The sequence below is a fragment of the Vanderwaltozyma polyspora genome, genomic scaffold (assembly GCF_000150035.1).
Source record: "Vanderwaltozyma polyspora DSM 70294 KpolScaffold2002 genomic scaffold, whole genome shotgun sequence".
NCBI lineage: Eukaryota > Fungi > Ascomycota > Saccharomycetes > Saccharomycetales > Saccharomycetaceae > Vanderwaltozyma > Vanderwaltozyma polyspora.
This window is the reverse complement of record NW_001834689.1, coordinates 2,654-28,114: the sequence shown is the minus strand read 5'-3', so window position 1 is coordinate 28,114 and position 25,461 is coordinate 2,654. Positions and strand designations below refer to the sequence as shown.

The following is a 25,461-nucleotide window of genomic DNA, read 5'->3' as shown; positions in this document are numbered from 1 at the left end:
AATCTTAACTTAAATCAAGATAAGTGGGCCTGTCAGTATGTCAATACAAAATATCAAAACCTAATTTTGATATTTAATCTTCTCCTAGTATGATACTGTTATCAGTAAATGAAAATATAAACTATAAGATACATAACAATTGTGATAGATGAACATTAATAATTTTAAATTACGGTGTCGCTCTTATATATATCTATATATCTATATATCTGATGATTGTATTCTAGATGGATGCGTTACAGCTACCATTTTTTCATCATGATACAGGTAGAGATACATACTATTTCACTGTATAGCGAACCGACCGAATTTAAGGTTTGTTTCGGAAAGGGCCTTATAAGGTAAGGATTTGGTTTTGATATGAAACAGAGGTTAAGAGAGCAGACTAGAGGTTGAGATATTGGTGAAGTATTTGGTTGTGGTTGTGGTTTTTGTTGTTGTGATGGTTTCAAGAGTTGAAACAATTAGAAGTAAATATTAGGAAATCTAATTGTAAGATGAGATGCACGTTGGTAGGAGTATGCAGGATTTTGGGGGAGAATTTCAGAGTAAAACAGTAGTAATGTACATTTCATAAACACATGTTGGTATGTAGAATTTATTTAATTTATGTAATTATAAAAAATTCAACTTAATTTAGGTCGTATAATATATATTTTTCAACAAATTTTTCGATGTCTCTCAATGTTGATGTTTTTAATCGAACCCAAGTTACTTTGAGTCAATCAAATCCGAATCATGTTCTTTTTAATATGTGGATGGGATTTGGTTGAGTTAATGAAAGTTCAAATTAATTTGGACCAAATCATTGAAGTGAAATGCTGATAATAGTAACGACCTCCCAGATGAATGATATAAATAGCAAAGCACTTTTACGTACAGGAAGAAGTTTGGAAAAGTATAATAGTTTTTGATAATAAGGTTATAATGAACCCTATTTCCTACATGTGTGTGTTATAGTAAATAATTGCGTGCTTGCATGCCTTGATAATAATAAAAGTTTGTTAGTTTTATTTTTATTTGATTTTTTCAATAGATTTGTAAATATTTTATAATTTTTTCCCTTTTTATATTAATCATAAAAGTATATTGGAAAATTAAAGAAAAAAACAGTAAAAAAATAATAATAAGAGAATATAATAGTGCCCACCTAACCTGTAATATAACCGATCCTCTTCATGACTATATTGATAATAATATGACGATGACAAATAATAATAATAATAAAAATAAAAATATATGTGAAATTTTAGTCCCTGTAGTATCTTCCCATCTCCAGCTCTTCGATAATAGATTCGATGACTTCATCGTCGTCATCCTCTTCCATCATTTCAACTGCGTTATATTTGATCATATCCCAGCGTATCCAGAATGAGATACAATCATTTAAGTTTTCAGATAAATAAAATTGATCCAGATCATTTTTAGCTTTTACCAGTCTTAGTTTCAAAGATTGTAGTTTCATTGAATCTGGTAATTTTGAAATGGTTCTTAGATCGTTGCCACTATCAGTTTCATACTCCGTTAGGTTGGTAGCTTCTGATTTATAGCCACTTAATTCATCATCTGTTGAGAAATCGTCATCCAAATCAGAGATGTTTAAAGGTTTAAAGTTGTGGTTATGGCTTGATAGTGAAGGTATAATATTTACAGTGGCACTGCTATTAGTTTCAGTATCATCGATATTGTAATTATTTTCGTTATTGTTGTTGTTGTTCATTATATTATTATTCGGTGATAGGTTATTCGCTTTAATTTGAAGAGGGTCGTTATTATACACCAAATTTTCTGCAGTTGAAGTAGCATTGCAGTATCTACCCCAAACCTCGTCGATACATTGTACGATGTAATCGAAACACCTTTCTCTTGCAATTAGGTCATGTTTTAGTAGAGTGTTTGGGATGACATTTTTCTTTACAGTAAAAGAATTCGACCTTCTAAAGATCTTTGAATTGTTATTTGTAGTAGTTGTAGTGATGTAGTTATTATTGTTGCTATCACTTGTACTTGAACTATTTTTTGTAATATCTATGTCGTTGTTGTTAAACTTGTCCTGACAAGTTTTATAAACGGTAGAAAAGCTTACAGTTGAAGAACATCTTTTTTTACAGTGATCAAAATTTATATCGATATCTGAACAATTACGTTTAATAGACAAAACCATTTTCAAATATATATGTATTTCCCACGCAAAATTATCGAATAGTGAAAAGAACAAACCACGAAGGCAGGTTTAAATTGAAATTGAAATTGTATTTGAAGTGGTAAACTAAACTGTAAAAAAACTGAGTAGTTCACAAGTCACAACAGTGCAATCTGTCAATAAAACCAAATTAAAAAAAATAAAAAGAAGTATTAAAACGAACTCTTATTTTATTTTTTAATGCAGACGAATCAAAGCCAAACTGGTCAGTAAATAACGTATTAGTAAGGTCTGGTATGCGGTATGTGGTATGATATGGTACGGTACGGTATGGTATGGTATAGTATATACCGATGTTCTGATGACAGTTTTAACTTTGAATAAAAAGCAAACTGAATAGAGAGAGAGAGACAGAAGGACTGACAAGAACAACTCAAAGTTTAAATCAGTCAGTAGCAACAATAGGATATATTTAACTCTGGTAGTCTAAACTCGAACCAAACCAAACCAACTCTTACAAGAAAGGAAACCCACAAGCAAAGAATCGAAAGCTAACTAAGCTGAATCGTCACTGTCACTGTCACTTCCAGGTGCTAGATAGTATATGCTATCATATCATATCATATCATATCATATCATATCATATCATATGATAGCATATCATAGCATACAGAACATACCAGTTTGTTGAGATGTCTGTTTCGACAAAAAACATCAAAAAACAACAAAAAGTGGTCGAAAGTTGGGAAGCTCGGACAGTTTGGGAGAAGTTGGTATAAATAGCGAACGGGAGGTCAGGTGGGTGCGCGGTGTGTGATTGGTTGGTTGGGCTGGTGGAGGACGGGTAACCGTGTTTTCCGGACAACAGACTCATTGGTCTGAGACGAGGATAGGTGGGTCGAGAGAGAGATAAAGTGAGAGGTATGGTGAGAGGTGTGGTGAGAGTGAGTTGTTTTAAAAGAGCTGGTGGTCGTTGGCTAGTATGGGTGTGTCTCTTGCATGGATTAGTGTTTGGGAGAGGTGTGACGAACTGGTGTGGCGTGGTGAGCTCTAGTTATGGGGGGCGGGGAGAGTATTTTAAATCGCAATCACGTGGATGTCACGTTTTACAGTGCCGTGGCATATGTTTATGTAATTGTGTACGCGCGCACGTGATCACAGTCATTGTGCACGTGAAATATACTATGTTACGGTATGATATGGTGATCTCTGTGTCCCCATCTCTCTCTCTCTCGCTTCCTCCCCCCATCAGTCCATCTGACCCAAAATGACTCTCTCGTCGTCGATCCAATATCATTTCCTTATTTAACAGCTTCTATAAAAAGACGGTGCTTCTCGGACTACTTTCTCAGCTGTCCACTACTTTCAAACTCAATTGGCATCCAGATCTACATCTACATCTACATTTCATACACGCACACATACACTAGTAACTTCTATTTATCTCTACTCTATTCAACTCTACTATTCCACACACACACACACTCTCTCTCTACCTTATCTCACACATTAACAAATTAATTATGGCATCATTGGGTTGGGAGGATATAGTTTTGGATGGTCTAGAAGGAATCTGTAGTTTATTCGATAGCATTTACTTCATAAAAACTTTGGGTATCATCACAGATAAAAGCTTCCTCTATAGAAAAATCATTCAAAATAATTTCTCTTTAAAACTATGGTTGGCTACACTTTTACTGATTATTAAAAAATTAGTAGTCAAGCTGTTTCAAAACTATAAAATCTTGAGATTTTTGAAAATTGAATTGAAACAGCATATCAACAACAACAACAACAACAACAAAAATAATCACATCAATAGCATCCTATTGGAAAAACTAAACAAGAAAATCAACCAACATTATAACTTCATTAAATTAAATTTATTAGATTTAATACAAAATCTCTTGTATTGTGCTATAGTCATCATTGAATTATTGAAATTAAAAATTTCAAAAAAATCAAAGTTTATTTTAGAACTATTAGCAAATTCAATTACAATTGTAAAACATATTTAATCAATATACACTACTTCGTTTATTCATTTATTGTTAAAGGAAGAGGAAAAAAGATATTAACAAAACTCATCATGCATAAATAGAAATAATTTAATAAACATTCATTTTTAATAATTATTATTACTATTCTTCCTCATTTATTTACATTTCTTAAATAAATAAACAAACTATATCATACATCGCTAACAATTCAATTCAAACCCATCTCTTTCAAGAATGCTGAATTATTAGGTTCTCTACCCAAAAATTCTTCCAAATTATCATTAACTTCATAGATACCTCCACGAGATAAAATAATATCTCTGTATTCGACACCACTCTTGCTGTTTAATGGATCAGCTGCAAATTTAGTATAATACATATCGGTAGCGAATACTTCCGCCCACATATATCCATAGTAACCTGCAGAATATGCACCGGACATAATATGTCCAAAAGAGTCATAGCCTTTGCTCATCTCATCACCATTCTCAACCAAACAAATTTGTTCTCTTAATCCATTCCACAATTCTAATAGATTTAATTTGCTAACATCTTCCGCAGTATGAACTTCCATGTCAAACGTACTAAAATGTAATTGTCTTAATGCAAATAATGCTCCATTAACATGCTTGGTAGAAACCAATGACTCAATTAATGATTCAGGAATCTTTTCACCAGTCTTGTAATGCTTGGATAATGAAATCAATTCGTTCTTGTTCCAAGTCCAGAATTCTAACATTTGTGATGGGGCTTCGACAAAATCCCATGGAACAGATCCTGGACCATTCAGTCTCGAGCATCTGTTGGCACCTACCAAATCATGGATACCGTGTCCCAACTCATGGAAAAATGTAGTCAACTCATTATGCTTCAATAATGATGGCTTGTCAGAAGTAGGTTTAGAAAAATTACAAACTAAAGCGGTGACTGGGTATGATCTTTTATCATTTTCATCTACATAAGATGATGAAATACCAAAATTGGCAGCATGACCATATTTACCATCTCTTGGATGTAAATCGAAGTAAATCCAACCAATAAATTCTGGAGCATCTGGATTATCCATTTTCCATACAGACAATTGTTTGACATCTTCATGCCAGACATTTCTCTTTGCAGGATCAGTTTCTTCAACAAATTTTAATTTCATGACAGTTTCATAAATCTTCAACATACCATCGATGGAAGATTCGATAGGGTAATATTCTGAAATTTTTTCTAAATCGACATTAAAATTATCCTTCAAATACTTGTTATCATAATAACGATGGTCCCAGATATAATAATGGTTGTCATAAGGTAGGTTCAATTCTTTCATATCTTTTTCTTTTAATTGTTTTAAAATTTCAATTTCTTTTAAACCCAGTGGTCTTAGCTTTGTCTTCAAATCATCTAAGAAATTGAATACAGTTTCTTCGTTTTTGGCCATTTTCATTTCCAAATTATAGTTTGCATAATTTGAATAATCTAAGACAGTGGATAAATCATTTCTTAATTTCAAAGTATCAACAAAAAGGGCTTCATTTTCAGGAACTTTATTCTGATCAGCATTGAAGGCCAACTTTCTTGTATTTGGGTTTTTAGCAGATTTTAAAACTGGTAGAATATCTGGATATTTAAAAGTGACCTTAAACTTTTCTTCCCCAGTTTTTTCATCTTTAAATTTCTCGAATTGTTCCATGACGGCATCAGAAACACCATCTAATTCTTCTTTAGTGAAGGCAATGAATTCCTTTTGTTCACCTAAATTCTTGGAGAAATTTAAAGAATTGGAGGCAATCTTCTTTTGAATATCTTTCACAATTTCTCTTTTCTCATCAGATAAGTTCAAACCTGAACGAATGAAATCTTTGTGACATTTTTCAATAAATCTATATGATTCGTAGTTCTTAGAGTCGGATTTTTCATTAAATTCTGAATTATCCTTAACATCAGTCCAAATCTTATCAAATTGAATGAATAAATCTTTTCTTAAAGAAGCTTCAATTTCAAAATTTTGAATCAGTTCAGTGGCCTTCATGGAAGAATCTCTAATATCCTTATCAGCAGAGACATGTTGTAAAAAGGTCAATTGGTTAATCAATGGACTAACTTTATTTTCATGGTTCATGTAAGGGACAATAAAGTTTTCGACCGTAGGACTACTGATGGCTGCCAAATTATCAAAGATACGATTAGAATCTTTAATTAGAGATTCCGCATCCTTAACAATACCCTCAGGGGTCCAATTCCAAGTAGGAGCAGGTTGAGGAGCAATTAATAACGAAGAATTTGTCATTGTTGAGTATTTTAAAATTGTAAAAGCAATGGCAGGAACAGCAAAAAAGGATACAATTCTAGTTTTCCTGTTTTTCAAAGTTTTACCACTGATAATTGAATTTGAATTTTTATTTGAATTTCTTAGGCCAGTAGTAATGGCTTTGAACATTCAGATATTAACTTTTTAATTTTTTTTGGGAGGGGAGACTCTCAATACTAACAGTTACTTTATATATGGAGTAGATTAGTGAGAAAAAGTGCAATTAACCCAATTCAATCAAGTATTGCTGGTTAGATAGGTTCGAATTAAATAAAAAGGAAAAGAGAGAAATTACAATAACCAATTAAATAATTAAAATATGTACAACACATCAACTTGCCATATCTGTCTGTGTCAAGTTTTCTTTTTTATAATTTTTAGTTCGCTTTTTCCTCTTCGAATATCACATTGCGTGCTAAGAGTTGGTATAACGTATATTGTATATGGAATAAGGTATAAGGTATATAGTAGTTAAGAGTAGAATAAGTAAGTGGTCGACTTAATTAATCTTTATAACACTTTAGCATGTTGCTGAGAGGGAGGAAATGATGAAACTGCAGTCGATGATGAAGCTACAGATAGATCTTAAGGGAAGGATATTTTTGTTGCTTAGTTGATAAGAAATTGGTAAGCCGAGGCGTTTCAGAATCTTGATTATTTAATTAGGCAACAGTGTGTCATACTTTCATATCGCAACACCATCTTGATTACGATTTCCTGGCACCGTATATTCTCTCTCTTTTGGGCTGGACTGTACTGGACTGTTCTGAGTTATAAGAATGGTTGAGTCATACATAGCTTAGTGGAATTCTTATGTAGACCCTCTTTTTCCATAAACCACAGGAGCCAGTGATTTGGCTGCTCTTGTAATAGGTTTGGCTTGTTTATTGTATTGTTGAGTTTCAACTGGCTCAATTAGATAGATTTTAGATGATTAGGATGTATATGTTCTCTCCCCTCCCAATATGAGTGTCTGACGGTGGGACTGACTTGTCTTTGCAACGGTAGCCTCATCCCAATTAGTTACCCTCCTATTGTGTCACGTGCTATGAAATCCGATCCATTCTTTCCCCCTTTCTTTCCTGTAGTCACGTGATGCTCTTTTTGGGCCCAGATTTGGGAATCCAAATAACCAACCAACAGCAAATTAAAAAAAATCATTCGAACTGGAGAACAAGATTGGTTGGTCTAGACTGAACTGTTAAATTAACAGATTGGTATTTGAGAGTACGTTTTTTTATATCAGCTTGCTGTTGAATTATAAGTTCAATTTTAAAATCTCATCTATTTATCCAATTCTCCAAGTGTGTTTTACATCATTGGCAATTTTGCTTCAAGACTAGAAAGTAGGATAAAAAAAAAAAATTTTTTTAATAAACTATTGTTAAGCCTTATTTCATTACTGATTTAACCAAAATAATACAAGATACTCATTCTGATTTAGTTATTTCCTTTGGTTACATTCAATCTTTTTATTTGCATCTGTTATCAAACATATTTTTACATATTCATAGGTTTTGTCCCTTCCAATTATTTGTCAACTTAATAATGTCTCAACAATCTCAAGAATTACAGATCACTTCTGCTCCAACCAGATCTATCTTAAATGATAAATGGGATGTAGTGTTATCCAATTTTTTGGTTAAGACTAGTTTAGGTTTTGGTGCTGGTGTCCTAGCCTCTGTTATACTATTTAAACGTCGTGCCTTCCCTGTTTGGTTAGGTATCGGTTTCGGTATCGGTAGAGGTTACTCTGAAGGTGACGCCATATTCCGTTCTGCTGCAGGTTTAAGAAAGTCTACTGTTTAAGATTAAGATCTTTGTCTTGAATGTATGTCCTCATTCTTATCATTAACTTCATTGGAATGTTTTTTGTCCCTTCCCCCCCCCCTTCTTCGAAAACTTTTCAGTATGTTTTTTTTTAAATATCTGTATATATATATATATTCTTTGAATTATTGAAGTCTAAATTTAAATAATTAATATAAATAATTATGTCAACACAACATATCTAGGTTTCTCAACGTCCTGACATTTATATCTAAATTTATATTTACTTTACCCTTTGCCTTGTATATTGCTTAACAGAATGACCGATATCCTGTAATAATTCTGGTGATATTACCATAATGCTACCTTGTTGTTTTATATGTTTTTTCTCTTTAAATAATTACTCTATAATGAAAATCCTGTCATCAATTCGATTTGCTTTAACATACTGTCATCAGTTTCCTTTTTGGAAGCTTCTATTTTTGCAATGGTTTCACGATCTTTAACGTTATCCTGTTGTAATTTCTGAGATTCTAATGCACGTTCTTTATTGCCCTCTGATTGACCATTTCTCGTCTCATTATTCAGTTGTAATATATCCGATGGCAATATACCTTCTTTATTAATCTTTTCCATCTTTATCTTATTCCTCTTCTTTTCGGATTGAGATATCACGTTCTTTCTCTTGCTCTTCTTACCAACATTTCCCTTCTTTCTCATAGAAACACTACTCTTTGCCATCTTAGCTAGCCTTATAATCTGCTACACTTTCCAAAAATATTACAGACAACAATATCAAAAGCAAGAACAACCTTATATGATGTCTTATCTCATCTCATCTCATCTCATCTCATCTCATCTCATCTGTTTTATACAAATTGTACATATTTCATATTAGCCTAGCTTACATTAATTAATTTTTTTTTTCCACTTCACTCCCACAGCGTTTAACTTAATGAAAAAGTGAAAATTTTCAATTTTATCTCACCTCATCTCATCTCATATTAACTTTATAATGATTTAAAGATGAGTTATGTATGAATTAATTGATCTGTTATTTATTGGATTGGTTTAAGATTTTTGTTTGTTGAATACTAATCTGATTTGTCTCTTAAGTTTGGTGTAGCATTACAGGGCACTAATAATTATTACAGAGAAAGGTGAAAACTGAATATTATAATTGAAATTTTACCTTATAAGCAACAATGGTCTCTACTCATAATAAGGATAAACCTTGGGATACTGAAGATATAGATAAATGGAAGGTTGAAGAGTTTAAACCAGAGGATAATGCTTCAGGTTTACCATTTGCGGAAGAGTCCAGTTTTATGACTTTATTCCCAAAATATAGAGAAATATATTTGAAGTCTGTATGGAATGACGTGACGAAAGCTTTAGATAAACGTCATATTGCCTGTACCTTGGATTTAGTTGAAGGTTCTATGACTGTCAAGACTACTAGAAAGACTTTTGATCCATATGCAATTTTAAAAGCCAGAGATTTGATCAAGTTATTAGCAAGATCAGTCCCATTCCCCCAAGCTATAAAAATATTAGAAGATGATATGGCTTGTGATGTTATTAAGATTGGTAATTTTGTTACTAATAAAGAAAGATTCGTTAAAAGAAGACAACGTCTGGTTGGTCCAAACGGTAACACTTTGAAAGCTTTAGAATTATTGACTAAATGTTATATTTTAGTTCAAGGTAACACTGTTAGTTGCATGGGTCCATTTAAGGGTTTAAAAGAAATTAGAAGAGTCGTTGAAGATTGTATGAAAAATGTGCATCCGATTTATCATATTAAAGAATTAATGATCAAAAGAGAGTTGGCTAAAAGACCAGAATTGGCTGATGAAGATTGGTCAAGATTTCTACCAATGTTCAAAAAGAGAAACGTTGCCCGTAAGAAGGCTGCTAAACCTAAGAAAGAAAAGAAGGTCTACACTCCATTCCCACCTGCTCAACAACCTAGAAAGGTTGATTTGGAAATTGAAAGTGGTGAATACTTCCTAAGTAAGAAGGAAAAGGAAGTTAAACGTCTACAGGAACGTAGAGAAGAACAATCTCAGAAACAAATAGAGAAGGAGAAAGAAAGAAGTAAAGACTATGTGGCTCCAATGGAAGAAGAATATAAAAGTACAATAACCAAATCTTCCAAAAAACGCAGCATCTCTACTTCTGATGATTCTTCAAAATCAAAAAAGAGTAAGAAAGAATAATTTTAAATATGTAATATATATATAATTCATAACTTCAAAACTTCATAACTTGACAAAAATAAATACACTCATTAATTAAGGTTAACAAAATAGCAAATATTTGAATTTTTTATTGAATGAGAGCATATAGTTCAATTGATTTTATTACTAATGTGTTATTCATTCCATTACCAAAATTGGACATTAGCAAGTGATGAAATTTTTAGCTTTGATTAATTTTGATCTCAGAATCTGTTTCTTAAAATCTTGTTGTTGGCGTTATATATTCAAAATATATCTAACAGGTTCTTTCAAAGTACGTATTGCTTAAAACCACTTCTTAGAGCTAAACCAATTCTCCGGTCAATATAAGGTGAATAATTAGTTTATAGTCACTTAATATTCAATAATAAATGGAAAATTGACCTCTCAGATTATTATCTTTTAATTTTATAACCATTTTTTGATTTATTAAGACTTATATTTAATGTTTTGTTTTTAATAGTGAAGTTAAGTAGTTCAAACGAAGTTAGATATTTGTTAGAAAAGATTAACTTACAACTAAAATAATAACATAATGATAAATTAAACATATAATAAAAAAGGATCAAATATGAGGTCTTTTAACCTATAATAATTCTTATTTTCTAGGAATAGGATTTTTCCCCAATTTCATATTACAAAACACTGAAACTGTTATATAATACACACTTATTTAAATGCTTCAGACATAGGTTACTCAGATCATCAAATATTTTATCAAGGTTTAACAAGAAACTGTTTAAAATTACATTCTAAGTATTCTTACCGCTATACATATTTACAGTCCTTTTTTGGACTAAGTATTAAACAAACTTTTATTATTAAGTTTTGTAGCATATACGCTAATGGTATATATTACATGCTAAGTTCACTCCTACACAGAAAATTTATTTAATTGACTAACTTCCATTATAGTATAATTAGGATAATACAAGATAATCACTGACTCTATAAAGTAATATTATTGGCAATAAGATCAACGTATATTATATATTGAAATAAATGTGATTAGTGAAATGCAAGTTAGGAACATTGTAGCTAATAATCAAGATTTCCTAAAAAAATACAATTACAAGTAAAATAATGGGGCAAATAAATTAAACATGAAATATATATCCTCAATTTAGTTCCAACATATAATTATAAATTGGAAATGGGAAATACCAAACAATTAGTATTGAATAAAAAATTATTATTAGAATAATGTCTCAGTTATACAATATATATATGCTGTAGCACCAACTCAAAAATGCAACTCTAAACAACTAACTTAATGAATTCTATCTATATATATAGACAATAATCGAGCAACAGAACTAATTATCATCTTATATAGGACCATTCAGATCTTATATCATATACTATCATATACTATCATAGTACTATATACTTATCCTAGTACTATAATCCAATTTAAAGTTCCTGCACATGAAAAAAGAGAAAAGAGCTAATTTTACCAGAAGCATTACTAAGATAACTTACATATATTTCTAATATCCAATGAGTAGTGTTTCGGTTTAGATAATTGGGTTTATTACCTTCTTTTTGTTTTCCTGTTTTCTTTTCACTACTATATAGTACTGGGATAAGTATATAGTACTGGGATAAGTATATAGTACTGGGATAAGTATATAGTAATAAGACCAACAGGTTTAAAATACAGTTTATTGAAATTGTAAAAAGATTTTGATAGCTTGGTTGTATTTATACTAGGATATCTTCTTGTTAATTTTAATTTCTTTTGTTTTAATTTATTTGTTTGATATTCTATGTTTCTAGTTGTGGATTAAATATAAAGGAATTGTCAATAATAGAATACATGTTGAAAAGAAAGAACTTCCATTAAAACTGAACCATCGAAAATGAAATAATCTTTTAGTGGACAAGATCAAATGATGAGGACTATTATATTTCTTATCTTATATTTGTATCCTTTTCGCTCTAGTACTATATACTGTTACCTGGTCATTATGCGACTTCGTAATAAAACTAGAAGTAAAAGAAAATAGTCTATGATCCTATACTATCCAAAATAAAAGCTTTTATATAATATATAGTTATAATTTATCTATATCTCAATTCTATCGACTTCAGTTATTTAAAGCTGTCGGTCTTATTACTATATACTTACTCTAGTACTATATACTTACTCTAGTACTATATACTTACTCTAGTACTATATACTTACTCTAGTACTATATACTTACTCTAGTACTATATAATTATTCTAGTACTATATAATTATTCTAGTACTATATACTTACTCTAGTACTATATAGCGACTTCTAGTCAATAAGATGAAAAGTAAAATAATGCTTAACTTTGGTAGCCCAAATATCTAATTTTTATTATATACTTATTCTAGTACTATATACTTATCCTAATACTATATGCTTATCCTAATACTATATGCTTATCCTAATATGAAGTTAAAGTAAAAAATATAATTTTTGTTCTAATAATCATACATTTATTAACTAACTGTTAACAATACTGGTGCTATCTCATTGATGTGAAAGATATTATCAATAATTTTCATAATACTATATACTTATTCTAGTACTATATGCTTATCCCAGTACTATATTCTAATATAGCTTACAGAATCTTTAACTCATCCCGACGCGTAACCTTTAAATTTAAGATCTATAATACAAAATTTACGCGTATCAAATAAAAAAAATGGTAGTATTAATAAAGTATATCAGCAACAACAATTAATCATAAGCCATACTATTTGAGTTATAGGAACAGTACTGAAACTGATACATAGGCCATATCAAGGACTATGGACTTTGTATTTGATGGGTTAGATGCTCTTAAGGGCAAAAAGAGGACTACTTATAAGAAAGTTACAGATGGTGATGTAGAAGATGAACCAAAAATTTCAGAATTTAATATAGAATTGCCAGGTCTTGGTCAAAGTATTTTGTTTAATAATTCAAAATTAAAACAAATTAGAAATAGATTAGAAGGCAATAATAACGATAGTGAGAATGATAGTTCACAAGCAGAAACCCAAGTAATAGCTGATACTCAAATAATTTCAAATTTATACGAAGGTGGTGAAGATTTAGAAGAAAAAGAAGAGAGACGATTCTTACAGAGAACTCAAATAGTAGAAGATCATACACAAATTATCGATGCTTCAGTTACATATAGCAGTAAGACAATTGAGTCTAATAAAATGGACAACACTCAAAAATATATTAACGCCTCTGATTCAGAACCTACACAAATTCAAATATCGAAAGTAGATAAATTATTAAAAATTACAGATAATCTTGATAGCCAGAAGAAAGTACTTGATACTACTTTAGAAACTCAGGAGTTGGAGACACAATATGGCAAGACTCAAGTCGATAAGACTCAAGTTGATAAGACGCAAGTTGATAAGACACAGATTTTTCCAACACTAGTTGCAGACGATGAAATTAAACATTCTTCTACAGCAGTACAAACAGTAGATGATAATACTCACTCGAATAGTGAATTAAAGATCAATGAAATTGAAAGGCAGCTCGATGAAGAAGATCAGATATTAAAAGAAAAATCAATGGGTACAGAATATAAAAGAAATATAGCTCCTGTCATGTCCAAGGTTAAATTTTCAAAAAATGATTTTTTAGAACATTTTGATTCGAGTTCATCTGAAGAAGATGAAGAAGGCGTAGTAAAACTGTCTTCAACAGAACCTGAAACGGCGGCAATGAATCTGGAAAATTCTCTACCTCAATTTTCAAAGGAGTCTAAATTTATTGGTTTAAGCAATTATGAGAATATTTTAAAGAAGGATATAAACAAGCAAAATTGTATCGAGTTTTCTGATAGTGAAGATGAAACAGAAGTAACATCCAAAGTGTCTCGTGCATCTAAGGCTACGATTTTAAGCATTAAAGCAAATTTATCACGTCATAAACCGGCTCAAAGTTCAATAAATAACAAAAATGCTTTGGGGAACTTATTTAGCGATTTGAAGAAAGCTACAAAAGCTCAAATTCTTGATCATAAAAAGGAAATTATGGAACAGAAGGGTTATAAAATGGAAGAAATAGAAAAGGAGAAAGAAATTGTAGAAAATTTACTTGAACAAGAGATTGAAAGAAACCGAAAGATCAGAATACGTGAGAAACAGAAAGAGGAATTGAAAAAAAGGAAACAGAGAATTGAGAATGGTGATCAAGAGGAAGATTTTGCAATTAGTGCCAATGAACTATCTGATTCTGAAGTCCCAGAAAGCGACAATGATGGAGAAGTAATGTCTTCAAATGAAGAAGCGAGCGACAGTGATGATGAATTGAGAACTCAGCTAGATGCTTCAACTGGAATTGAAAAAGAAACCGAACAAGATGCCAGTAGAGATAGTGAGAAAGATAGTGAAAGAGATATTGATGAGGAAAATATTTTAAATATCAAAAATAGAAAATCGAAAAAGATTCATGTAGTAAGTGAGTCAGATTCAGATTCAGATTCAGGAGAAAATTCTGTCCAGGTGGAAGCAAACCACCAACCTAGCTTAAATACTATTAATTTGGGTCATTATGGTGATAATTTATCCCAAGAAAATAACAATGAAAGAAATAATATCGATTCTGATGAGTCAGAAGATGAAGAATTATACAAGGAGATGGTTAAAAAGGAAATTGACAGGAGGAGAGATCAAGAGAGGAAACAAAGGCAAAAACTTCGTGAGCTAAAGGACAAGGGAATAACTGATATGTTTGAAGTGGAGGCTGAAGAATCAGAAGATGAATGGCATGGTATTGGTGGTGTTGATGGAGAGTTATCTGATGAATACGACTCAGAAGTTGAAAAGATGATCGATGATTATAGTAAAGAGAATTTTAACGCTGGTGAAATTCGTGAAAAGTTGGCCGCAGAGAACAAGGACATGGATCTGAAAATGGTTAATAGGATATTAAATGACATAAAAAATGGTGGTTTTAGGAAGAGAAGAAATGCTCTAGAAATTGAACTGAGTGATGATGAAGATGATGATTTGAAGGCATATAGAGCTAAAAGAAGGCAATTAATGAAAGAAAAACGCCTTGAAACTGATCATAACAAAAAGCTTATGACAAATAAAAAGTCACACGCATTTTTAGAATCCATGGTTGATGATATAGTAGAAGTGAAGAATCCATTCGACGAAAGAGACGATAATATTATGGATGATACCCCAGAGACAGATGCAGAAGGAGATGTAAATTCTAATGAACTGTTAAATAAGAAGAAAAAGTTTATTCTTTCAGAAGCATTCGTGCAAAAAAGCCTTTCCTTCCTAAGCAGCAGCAGAAACTTAGAGGAATTCGAAATGAATAACAACCTAGCTAAGGAACAGCACAGTCATGCTGCAACTGATATGTTTGCCCTGAAAAGCCATTGTTCTATTAAATCTCTAGAATCATTACCAGGTTCCCACAACAATTCAATTTCCTCAAAGTTGGATTTATTACATGAAGAAATAGTAAGCACACCGTTCAGTGGATTAAAACAAACTTCAGTTATCAAATCTTTCAGTTCCAGCATTGACATAGATTCTAAATTTAAAGACGGGAATAAGACTGTTAAAGTTTCAAAATCATACAGGACTGTTGGCAGTGCTAAGGCCTCTATCACATACTTAGGAAAAGCAAGAAAACTAGTTCCTCCAAAGAAAAAGGAACATAAGCCACATTCACATAAATCAAAAACTGCATCTGCATCTAGATTATTTGACGAACAAGATAATAGTTTTGAACAATAAATAATTATAAAGGTAATATAGATATATTCCGTTAAGTTATATATAATTACATTCTTTTGACCTTGAATATATTTTATGCTAAGTTATTACTAAATACAAAATTTTAAATATGGTATATTATGCTAAGTCTAATTCTGTGTTCAAGGCGTCATGGAGCTCTTGAAATGAAACGGTATTTGAAAAAGTAGGTTCATATATTGTAGGCGAACAAAACATGGAGCCATTAGGTCCAATAGTCATTGTTGAATAATTGGCTTTATTATAACTTAATGACGATATTTGTTTTTTTCTTTGTGATCCAAAATGTTTTGCCGTGGTATTATTTTCTTGTTTAGACCCAACCTCAGAACTTGCAATCAAAGGGAAATTAAATATATTCCATTTGTTAAAAAAAGATGTAGAACTATTTGATTCTTTCTTATTATTAATTATGTTTCCCCTATTTGAATTTTGAACATCATTTTTAATGCTGTACATAGATAAAATATCTTTTGAAGTTGTTGAATTTGATAGGTTAGGCTTATAGAAATCATCAGCCTTAACGTCTGTATTGGAGGCTGTCGTATCATAATTCGTTGACGTAGTTGTTGTCGATACAGAACGAAAAGGTCCTATTTGAAATCTTTTTGATATGCTAATTGGCCGAATTTTGGTGGATAATATGCTTTCATGAGAATTGTATCTTCTTAAGGGTTTTAAATTGTTTTTCTGATCATCAATGATTTCGAGAGGCTCGTCCATAGTCAGAGATGACGATGATATTACTGTTTCTTGATCAGAAATATTTGTTATATCATTTTCGTTTGTATCTATATCAAATAGTGATATTGATAAACGCTGTGTATTCTTGAATGTTGAATCATAAACTGAATCAATTTTTGATTTTTTTGGTTTAATACTTCTCTTCGAATTCAAACCAGTATCATATGATTTGGCTTGCCTTAAATGATGATTCATTGGGGGACTACTTTGTTCGTTACGAAGAGGGGACCCTGGCAAAGATATTACACTATTGATATTTAGATCAGTCACTTCTTCAACATCAAACGTTACAGTTTTCTTATTCTGTTCTTTTAATGATTTATTCCTTTTCAACGAAATTTTTAATGGCTTTGGCTGAAATGAACCAATCGAGCTAGATCTCGAAGATGAGCTTTTTGATGAGGAGCACCTTCTTCTTGAACTAGCCAAAACGTTCAATTTTCGTGTAATATCTTGGAACTCAAAAATAAGGTCTTCGATATCACTTTGCCCATTCATATTAACTTTTGAGGGTGATACATACTTTATAGTATTAGTTCTTGATTTTTTTTTAGTATTTAGCTTATCTCTAACGTTTTGTGATCTAATATACAACGAATTCAATTGAGACATGTATAAATTATAAGTATCTGTAACTTTTTCCAAATCATTTTCATCGTGATTATCATCACTTTCTGCCCATTGTTGTTGTCTTTGAATCCACAAATCCAATTGAAGTATTGCCTCTTGCGACCTGACTAATAATCTTTCTGAAAGATCATCTATATTAGAATAAGGCATCTAAAATTTCTTGATGTTTATCTTATGCTTTTCAATTGTTCTGGTATTATCTTGGATTTCTCAATGCAATATATATTTCTTTCTTTAATTGCGTTCGTGATTGTAATTGTTATCGAAGTAGTAGTAATAATAATAACAAAAATAAAAAGAAGAGGGACTATATGCTGATGCTGTTAAATGAATTTTTGTCAAAATGCCTTTATCTACGAATCTCAATCTATTTGAGCCTTTAGCCGTTGTTCAGTATGTACTAACAAATGTCCTATTTAACCTGTTAACCATACGATCAATATATCGACGTATATCTAATCGTCTCCTGATCAAGATTAACTATACAAACAATAAACAAATAAAAAAAATGCTGTCTTTGCTAATAGCAATCATAAAATTTTACGATCTACTTTTTTACTTCCCACCCCAACTTCTTCTAAACTACAATTGGTTGCATTTCAAGGTAATGAGTCTCTTGATATTACAATTATCTATTGCAATTACACTATATCTTATCCTATTCTTGATTTTTTTGCAAAGTTTCCTCGCATATATAAGTTTTTTTTCGATTTTTGTTGTCATTTTTGATCAAATGGGAAAAAACTTTAATTCTTTTCGAAAAGCCAAACAAAAAGATAAAAAAAAATAAGATAAGTTAATTTAAGTATTCATCGTTAACAATGATCCAGTCTCGAAACAAAAGAAACAAGAAAATGTTGTGATAGCAAAGTTTCTTTTTCTATGTTTTTAGGATTTCGGACCAAAAATTCTTTTCTTTTTTTCTTTTCATTTGGAAAATGATACTGGTTGAGGTGGAAATACATCTCCACCTTTTGCGCTCTTATTCTCGTTTTTCGAATTGAAAAGGCAGGTGGAAAATAAACTCCACCTATTTGTTGTTATCGCATAATCTAGAGAAAAGGTACTAATTTGTTTAGAATCGATTAACATCAGTACTTGAAAACAAACACTTGTATTTAGTTCTTATATGTTTTTAGGTATGTAATGTTACAAACGGATCGAATATCTGATAACTTTAACGGAGAGAGAGGCATGCAGTTATCAGACACAGATAAGAATTTGGTTTGCTTTTTTAATTCTTTTTGTCTTAAAAATAATTAATTATCTAGGTTAGGGTCGCAAAAGTTACATTGTTTCCATAGCGGGATAACAGAAAAAAATTAGAGGATGGTAGTTGACGAAGAGCCAATGTCATTCAAGTAACAATGGGGCAATTCAACAAAAAAGATAAAAAAAAATTCATTATTAAACATACTTACATGGATATATATATATATATATATATATATATATACATATATCTTGTTTCTTGATTATCAGATTAGTTTATCTTTTTTTAGATTTTTCTTAAGACGATCGTTTTCATTACTCTTTCTAGTAGATTTATAGGTAGCAGACTTCAATAAAAACCAATCACGCCTATCTATTTACGTAGATATCAGTACAAAATATAGTTATATATTTATAATGTCGTTAGTTTATAACAAGACTCCACTATTAAAACATTTTTTTCCTGGTAAGAACCTACCACAATTCTATCTAAAGTACGAGAGTTTACAACCAAGTGGTAGCTTTAAAAGTAGAGGTATTGGTAATTTAATATTAAAAAATGCTATAAGGATAAAAAAAATAAATGTTAAAAAACCATATGTCTTCTCGAGTTCCGGTGGAAATGCAGGTTTAGCAGCTGCCACTGCTTCCCAAAGATTATCTTTGCCTTGTACTGTTGTGGTTCCAACTGCGACAAAAGAAAGGATGGTTCAAAAAATTAGAGCTACTGGTGCAAATGTTATAATAAAAGGTAATCATTGGAAAGAAGCAGATAATTTCTTGAAACAAAATATTATGAATGAAATCAATAAAGATAAAATTGAGCCTATTTATGTCCATCCTTTTGACAATCCGCTTATTTGGGAAGGCCATTCTACTATGGTAGATGAAATAATGGAAACATTTTCCCAACAAAAATTTAATATAAAAAATTTAAAAGCAATTGTATGTAGTGTTGGTGGAGGTGGTTTATATAATGGCATAATCCAAGGGTTAGAAAAATATAATCTAGCTGATAAAATACCTGTTGTTGGCGTAGAGACTCAAGGATGTCATGTATTCAATACTTCCTTGAAACTAAATAAGCCAGTAGAATTCACTAAAATTTCAACAATTGCAACATCTTTGGGTACAGCTAATATTTCCAATCAAATGTTTGATTATGCCAAAAAATATAATACAAAATCAGTTGTTGTAGAAGATAAAGATGTTGTAGAAACATGTTTGAAATTTACTCATGACCACAATATGGTAATAGAACCCGCCTGTGGAGCTGCAATCCATTTGGGTTACCACACGGATCTTCTGGAGACTGCATTAGGAACTAAACTAACATGTGATGATGCAGTGTTAATCGTCGCTTGTGGCGGTTCATCAAATACAGTAAAGGAGTTAGAAACTGCATTATTAGAATTAAACTTAAAAAGTCAAAAAGCATCTCCTACAATTCCAAGTTTCATAGATATTTAATAATTCAATGACATTTCAATTAAACAACTTTAAATGATTATTTTATGATTTTCAATTTTGCATATACAAGATTAAACTATACATAACAATTATACATATATCATTCATAATACAACCATTAATAACAGTGATTAAACCTTCAAATAAATATTTCTTAAATCGTCATTTATAAATGTCTTCTTTAATTTGTAATCTTTTATTAATAATTTTAATACATTGTCTTACCTAATTAATGCTATATCCCCAAGTTCAAAGTTTTATTTCAAAATTTCCGATCTTAGATATTTGTCCTAACCAATATTAAATTTTCACAATGTCAGTTTTCCGAGTTTTTTGTCCGGACAAAAGTTAGGACATTTCGGCTAGTAAAAAATAAAATAAAATTCTATAATGACGCCAGTATGACACTCTGACACATAAACAGTATCATTTAAATAATAATTTTAATGAAATAAACAATATTTAAATATTCCCAATTGTATAATTATAATAGTATAATGTAACATGACAAATTCTAAATGCCTTTCAATTGGAATAACAGAGTCTAATGTAATAAAGATTGATGCTTTATATATTGTTCTAATAATTGACATATATCCAATTGCATGCATGTGTCACAGTGGCTAACTGGTCATCAAAACTGCAATAAAAAGTTGAAATTATGAGTTACTATATAAAATTGAAGGATAAGAGTTTTGTAAAACAAGAAGAGGACTTTCTAAATAGTACAGTTCATTGCAAGAAGAATCTTGAGTTAATGGTTGATGATTTTGTTGGGGAAGGATTAAATATTGGTCTAGGAAATATAATGAAGGAAGTAAGGAGGATTTTATTGGATGAAGAGCAGAGGGATTACATTCAAGCAAATGGAATTGGAGGGGAGATCAGTGAAAGTTGTGGGTCTCAAGAAGTAGTGAAGGTGATTCGAAAGCATTGTAGGTTGTTAAAAGGAGCTACGGACAAAGGAACACTTGAAGTTTTCCAGCAAGAGATAGGAGAACGATTATTTCGAGAGGTAGTTGAGATGATCAAAAACAGTGTAATTAGTACGGATGGAGCAGTTTATTTAATCAGTGATTTGAACTATTACTTTGAGTTTGTTAGTAGTGAACTTCGACAAAGGCGATTGGAGCCGCTATTTGGAGGACTTAAAAGTGTGGGACAGATATTTATTGTATCAGGAAAGGATTCGAAGGATCTGGGAAAGATGATAGGAGAGGTTGGTATGTTTGGTGGAATATTTAGTCAAGAAGAGATATATGAGTTTGTGCAACGTCGAGAGGACTGGGTAAAGGTTCGAAAGGAGGTTGAGAAGGCAATGTATGGATTTGGAGCAAAAGATTGTTCTGTTATGTAAAGAATGATATAATAGAGTGAGAATAGATATTTGTAAGTGTGATTTAAAGTAAAGAGTAATATATAGTAGTGGAGTAAGTATATGGTAGTGGAGTAAGTATATAGTACTAGAGTAAGTATATGGTACTGGAGTAAGTATATGGTACTAGGATAATATGAAGTGGATTTTAAGTAAGAAATAAATATATAATACTGAGATAAGTATATAGTACTAGGATAAGTATATAGTACTAGGATAAGAATATACTACTAAAATAAGAATATAGTGCTGGGATAAGTATATAGTACTAGGATAAGCATATACTACTAAAATAAGTATATAGTACTAGGATAAGCATATAGAGCTTGGATAAATATATAGTACTAGAATGAGAATATAGCACTAGGATAATATGAAGTGGATTTTAATTAAAAAATAATTATATAGAGCTGGGATAAATATATAGTACTGGAATAAGTATATAGTACTAGAATAAGAATATAGTGCTGGGATAAGTATATAGTACTAGGATAAGCATATAATACTGAGTTAAGTATATAGTACTAGAATAAGAATATAGTTCTGGGATAATATGAAGTGGATTTTAATCAAAAAATAATTATATAGTACTAGGATAAGAATATAGTACTGGAATAAAAAGATACTACTGTAATAAAAAGATACTATTAGAACAGTTTGATATATGTTTTAATTAATCTATATGTGATACATCCCAGTCCATTCTAAAAAAGTATATAAATGATGCATTAAATAACATCTATGGCAAACATCCAAATGAAAGCACCACGAATATGACTGAAGAAGACATTGAATTCTTGGAACTTACTTTAGAATCATTACAGAATGCTTGCAAAGATATACTCTCATTGAATGTATGTGTTGTGTTTTAATTCTTTTTTGTATATTTACTAACAAGAATAACAACAGATTTATAACGAATCCTCGAGTGACCATCGAAAAAAGTTTTTACCAAAGGAAGCACGTTTGTTTTTGGAACGAGTGTTTGAGAAGAAGCAGTCTTTAAATTCAAAAGAACGGGATGCTATAGCCAAAAAGTGTGGTCTAACTCCTCTACAAGTCAGAGTTTGGGTATGTATTTTTGTATTAGGTGTTCTTGTTATCTTGTTATTTATGCTTTTTCTGTTTTTAATTCTTGTAATAATCGAGATACTTCTGGTGATATTGTAATGGATTTTTCCTTTCTTCTTCTATTTGAAACCCAGTTCTTTATTTGTACTTTTGATAAAGATGTTATTTTCATCAATTCTGAAATACTTTTATCATCTAGGTATGGATTCTCAACGTTTTGAATGTACCAACGTTCTAATAATTTAACATTTTGTTTAGGAAGTCTATGTCCTCTGTAAGATTTAATATTCATTTTTTTCTTATTCATCATATCCTGTGTAACAATATTAAAGACAAATTCATTTCTGTCATTAGAGTCGGAAGAAGAAGGTGAAGTTAATTCTTCTTCACTATTTTCTTTACTAGTTTGAGATTCATAATTTTCATTTGCCATTCGTAAGCTCTTTACCATAATCGATAATGTAGTAGATAATTGATATGTTGTTCTGACTAGCATTATCTCATCATTGTCTAATTTTTCATTTTTAACAACAGTAGTTAAGAATAATAATATTCTTTGTAACTCAAGATGGTCTTCCTGTTCTAAACCTGAAGTGTTGCCTGGTATCTTCGAACACAATGAGGTGAGTTTGTCATTGATTTGTTGTAATTTATCTTTTAAATTTTCTTGATGAGATGGATTTAGTAAAATGTTGATTGGGATCTTATTCATGATTGTAGCTTAATGATTTAGTTTTTGGTTTTTATTGTTTAGTCGAAATATGAATATGAACATGAATTTTAATATTATTATCAATACCTTAAATAATCATCGTCTTTATATATAAATCATAGATCAAGTTATGTTTCAAATATGATTAATCAGTTGATTCTTAAAGCGGTAAGTCTTGTGGGGCCTTTTGATTTGGTCGCTTATGTTATGTACGGGTGCTATGTTTCAGATTTAAAAGATGAAACATTAATGTAAATATTTACATCAAATATATTATACAGATCAATGAGATTAATGATAATATATGAATATATATATAAGAACACATCAAAACTTCATGTGTAAAATGGTTGATACAAAATCTACAACAAAGTAAAAAATAATAGTATATTATTCTCTATATATCTTAACCCAAGAAAGAAAAATCAAAAAACCATAACAATGTCTACTAAATCAAGATCATGGACTTCTCAACCATTATTCAAAGTCAAATTGAACAAAAGTAATAAAATAGAGAAGCAAAAGAAAAAGGGAATTGCTATAAATAAGCTTGCTAATTCAGCTGGTAAACTTTCTCAAAAAGCAAATGTTAATGTATTCATAACAAACTCATTAGTGACAAAAATACCTTTCCCTCCAAGTAGTCTCCTTTTGGGTATTGATGAGGAAACCAAGAAAATGAAATCTAAGAAAACTTCTATTAATATACAAAACGACACAAATATACTTAACTTCTCTTCCAGCTGGGATGAAGATGATTTATTTCTCTCTGATACAGAGACTGAATATGATTTATTAAGTACAAGCCCAAACAGTGTAATAGAGGTTGATACTTCATCTAAAAAGAGCTTAAATGGGTTTATGGCTTTTAGAGCATACAACTCACAATTTGGATATGGGCTGAAGCAAGAAATACTTTCTTCACTTTTGTCAGAAGCATGGCATTCTGATCCAGAACAACAGAAAAAATGGACCGTTTTATCGCAGCAATTTAATTTTGTCAAGCCCAAGTGTGGGTTTGTGGAGTGGGTAGGGCAAACATATGAGCGGGAGATGATGTGGTGTAATTAGATACGTGCGTGCTTTTTCAAAAAATGTTGCATTTCGTCAGTATCGACATCTTGTGGATCCTCGGAGGAAATGGCCTGCAACAATCCATCAAGCATAGCATCAACTTTATGCTCGTCAATTTTTAAACACAGAGACAAGACTCTTCTAAACTTGCTTTCTAAATCTGTCTGTTTTCGCTTTATGCTTTCCAACGTATCCTCTAGCTCCTCTTCGTCCTTCTTATATGCTTCAATACGCTCTCTCATCTCCTTTATACCTAGTTTACTATCTTCTATATTTACCTCTTTATGTTCATATATTTTATCCTTTTCAATTCCTTTTTGATATTTTCTGACTGGTATGGCGGTTGGCCGCCATACTCTTATTATTCCAAATTTTTATCATACACCTATTGATTGCAATTTGTTGTTGAATGTTGTTTATAGATTTATTTGCCTTTGAAGTATTCTGAAACCTATTTAGAGTTTCTATTTAAGGTCAAAATTTAGAGTAGATGTGTGAGTTATTGACCTGTCTTGGTATCATTCTATTTTGAAATGGCTCCCATTATATACTGTTAAATATTTATGCCATCAATACAGCAAAAGAATGAATATATTTCTAAAATTATGATTATATGTGCAAAAGTTGGTGTGTAACGTTTCATATAATTGTTATGATTCTATTAAACAATGAAATTTGTGTGTCATTTCCAATTTTGTTACACTTATTAATGTCAGCGTGTTTTTGGCATCGCGTCGCGCCTTAGTTTTGACGGCTCCGCGTCACTAGAAGGGGACACTGACATATGTCATTTATTATATATGCTTGTGGTGTAGGGAAGGAGAGTATTTAATGTATGGTAATATGACCATATGCATGAACAAGTTGGTGTCAGTTAGGCTTCTTTAAATATTTCTATATAATTGAATATTTAATAATATTTGATACTAGACATATTGTTCAAATTTTTAGTAC

At 30.9% G+C, this 25,461-nt stretch overlaps 11 protein-coding genes across 11 annotated transcripts, besides 1 other annotated feature; 6 read left to right on the top strand and 5 right to left on the bottom strand.

The window, feature by feature from the left end:
- Nucleotides 1-1,249: 1,249 nt before the first annotated feature.
- Kpol_2002p14 (uncharacterized protein) lies at nucleotides 1,250-2,164 on the bottom strand (the record flags this gene model as incomplete). Its single annotated transcript, XM_001646752.1, has 1 exon — nucleotides 1,250-2,164. The coding sequence occupies one exon, from the start codon at nucleotides 2,162-2,164 to the stop codon at nucleotides 1,250-1,252; it is 915 nt and encodes a 304-aa protein (XP_001646802.1).
- A 1,502-nt stretch (nucleotides 2,165-3,666) lies between these two features.
- On the top strand, nucleotides 3,667-4,161 carry Kpol_2002p13 (uncharacterized protein; the record flags this gene model as incomplete). The annotated part of the gene is made up of 1 exon (XM_001646751.1): nucleotides 3,667-4,161. One exon carries the CDS (start codon nucleotides 3,667-3,669, stop codon nucleotides 4,159-4,161), a length of 495 nt encoding a protein of 164 aa, XP_001646801.1.
- A 190-nt stretch (nucleotides 4,162-4,351) lies between these two features.
- Nucleotides 4,352-6,571, bottom strand: PRD1 (metalloendopeptidase; the record flags this gene model as incomplete). The annotated part of the gene is made up of 1 exon (XM_001646750.1): nucleotides 4,352-6,571. The coding sequence occupies one exon, from the start codon at nucleotides 6,569-6,571 to the stop codon at nucleotides 4,352-4,354; it is 2,220 nt and encodes a 739-aa protein (XP_001646800.1).
- A 1,419-nt stretch (nucleotides 6,572-7,990) lies between these two features.
- On the top strand, nucleotides 7,991-8,251 carry MIC10 (Mic10p; the record flags this gene model as incomplete). The annotated part of the gene is made up of 1 exon (XM_001646749.1): nucleotides 7,991-8,251. The coding sequence occupies one exon, from the start codon at nucleotides 7,991-7,993 to the stop codon at nucleotides 8,249-8,251; it is 261 nt and encodes an 86-aa protein (XP_001646799.1).
- Nucleotides 8,252-8,617: 366 nt separating this feature from the next.
- On the bottom strand, nucleotides 8,618-8,953 carry ADF1 (Adf1p; the record flags this gene model as incomplete). Its single annotated transcript, XM_001646748.1, has 1 exon — nucleotides 8,618-8,953. The coding sequence occupies one exon, from the start codon at nucleotides 8,951-8,953 to the stop codon at nucleotides 8,618-8,620; it is 336 nt and encodes a 111-aa protein (XP_001646798.1).
- Nucleotides 8,954-9,417: 464 nt separating this feature from the next.
- Nucleotides 9,418-10,434, top strand: KRR1 (ribosome biosynthesis protein KRR1; the record flags this gene model as incomplete). The annotated part of the gene is made up of 1 exon (XM_001646747.1): nucleotides 9,418-10,434. One exon carries the CDS (start codon nucleotides 9,418-9,420, stop codon nucleotides 10,432-10,434), a length of 1,017 nt encoding a protein of 338 aa, XP_001646797.1.
- Nucleotides 10,435-13,243: 2,809 nt separating this feature from the next.
- Nucleotides 13,244-16,201, top strand: MRC1 (chromatin-modulating protein MRC1; the record flags this gene model as incomplete). Its single annotated transcript, XM_001646746.1, has 1 exon — nucleotides 13,244-16,201. The coding sequence occupies one exon, from the start codon at nucleotides 13,244-13,246 to the stop codon at nucleotides 16,199-16,201; it is 2,958 nt and encodes a 985-aa protein (XP_001646796.1).
- A 117-nt stretch (nucleotides 16,202-16,318) lies between these two features.
- On the bottom strand, nucleotides 16,319-17,743 carry VAC17 (Vac17p; the record flags this gene model as incomplete). Its single annotated transcript, XM_001646745.1, has 1 exon — nucleotides 16,319-17,743. One exon carries the CDS (start codon nucleotides 17,741-17,743, stop codon nucleotides 16,319-16,321), a length of 1,425 nt encoding a protein of 474 aa, XP_001646795.1.
- A 1,479-nt stretch (nucleotides 17,744-19,222) lies between these two features.
- On the top strand, nucleotides 19,223-20,275 carry CHA1 (L-serine/L-threonine ammonia-lyase CHA1; the record flags this gene model as incomplete). Its single annotated transcript, XM_001646744.1, has 1 exon — nucleotides 19,223-20,275. One exon carries the CDS (start codon nucleotides 19,223-19,225, stop codon nucleotides 20,273-20,275), a length of 1,053 nt encoding a protein of 350 aa, XP_001646794.1.
- A 685-nt stretch (nucleotides 20,276-20,960) lies between these two features.
- Nucleotides 20,961-24,825: a sequence feature (HML mating-type cassette region).
- Nucleotides 22,762-23,433, bottom strand: HMLALPHA2 (homeodomain mating type protein alpha2; the record flags this gene model as incomplete). The annotated part of the gene is made up of 1 exon (XM_001646743.1): nucleotides 22,762-23,433. One exon carries the CDS (start codon nucleotides 23,431-23,433, stop codon nucleotides 22,762-22,764), a length of 672 nt encoding a protein of 223 aa, XP_001646793.1.
- Nucleotides 23,875-24,504, top strand: HMLALPHA1 (transcriptional co-activator mating type protein alpha; the record flags this gene model as incomplete). Its single annotated transcript, XM_001646742.1, has 1 exon — nucleotides 23,875-24,504. One exon carries the CDS (start codon nucleotides 23,875-23,877, stop codon nucleotides 24,502-24,504), a length of 630 nt encoding a protein of 209 aa, XP_001646792.1.
- Nucleotides 24,826-25,461: the final 636 nt, after the last annotated feature.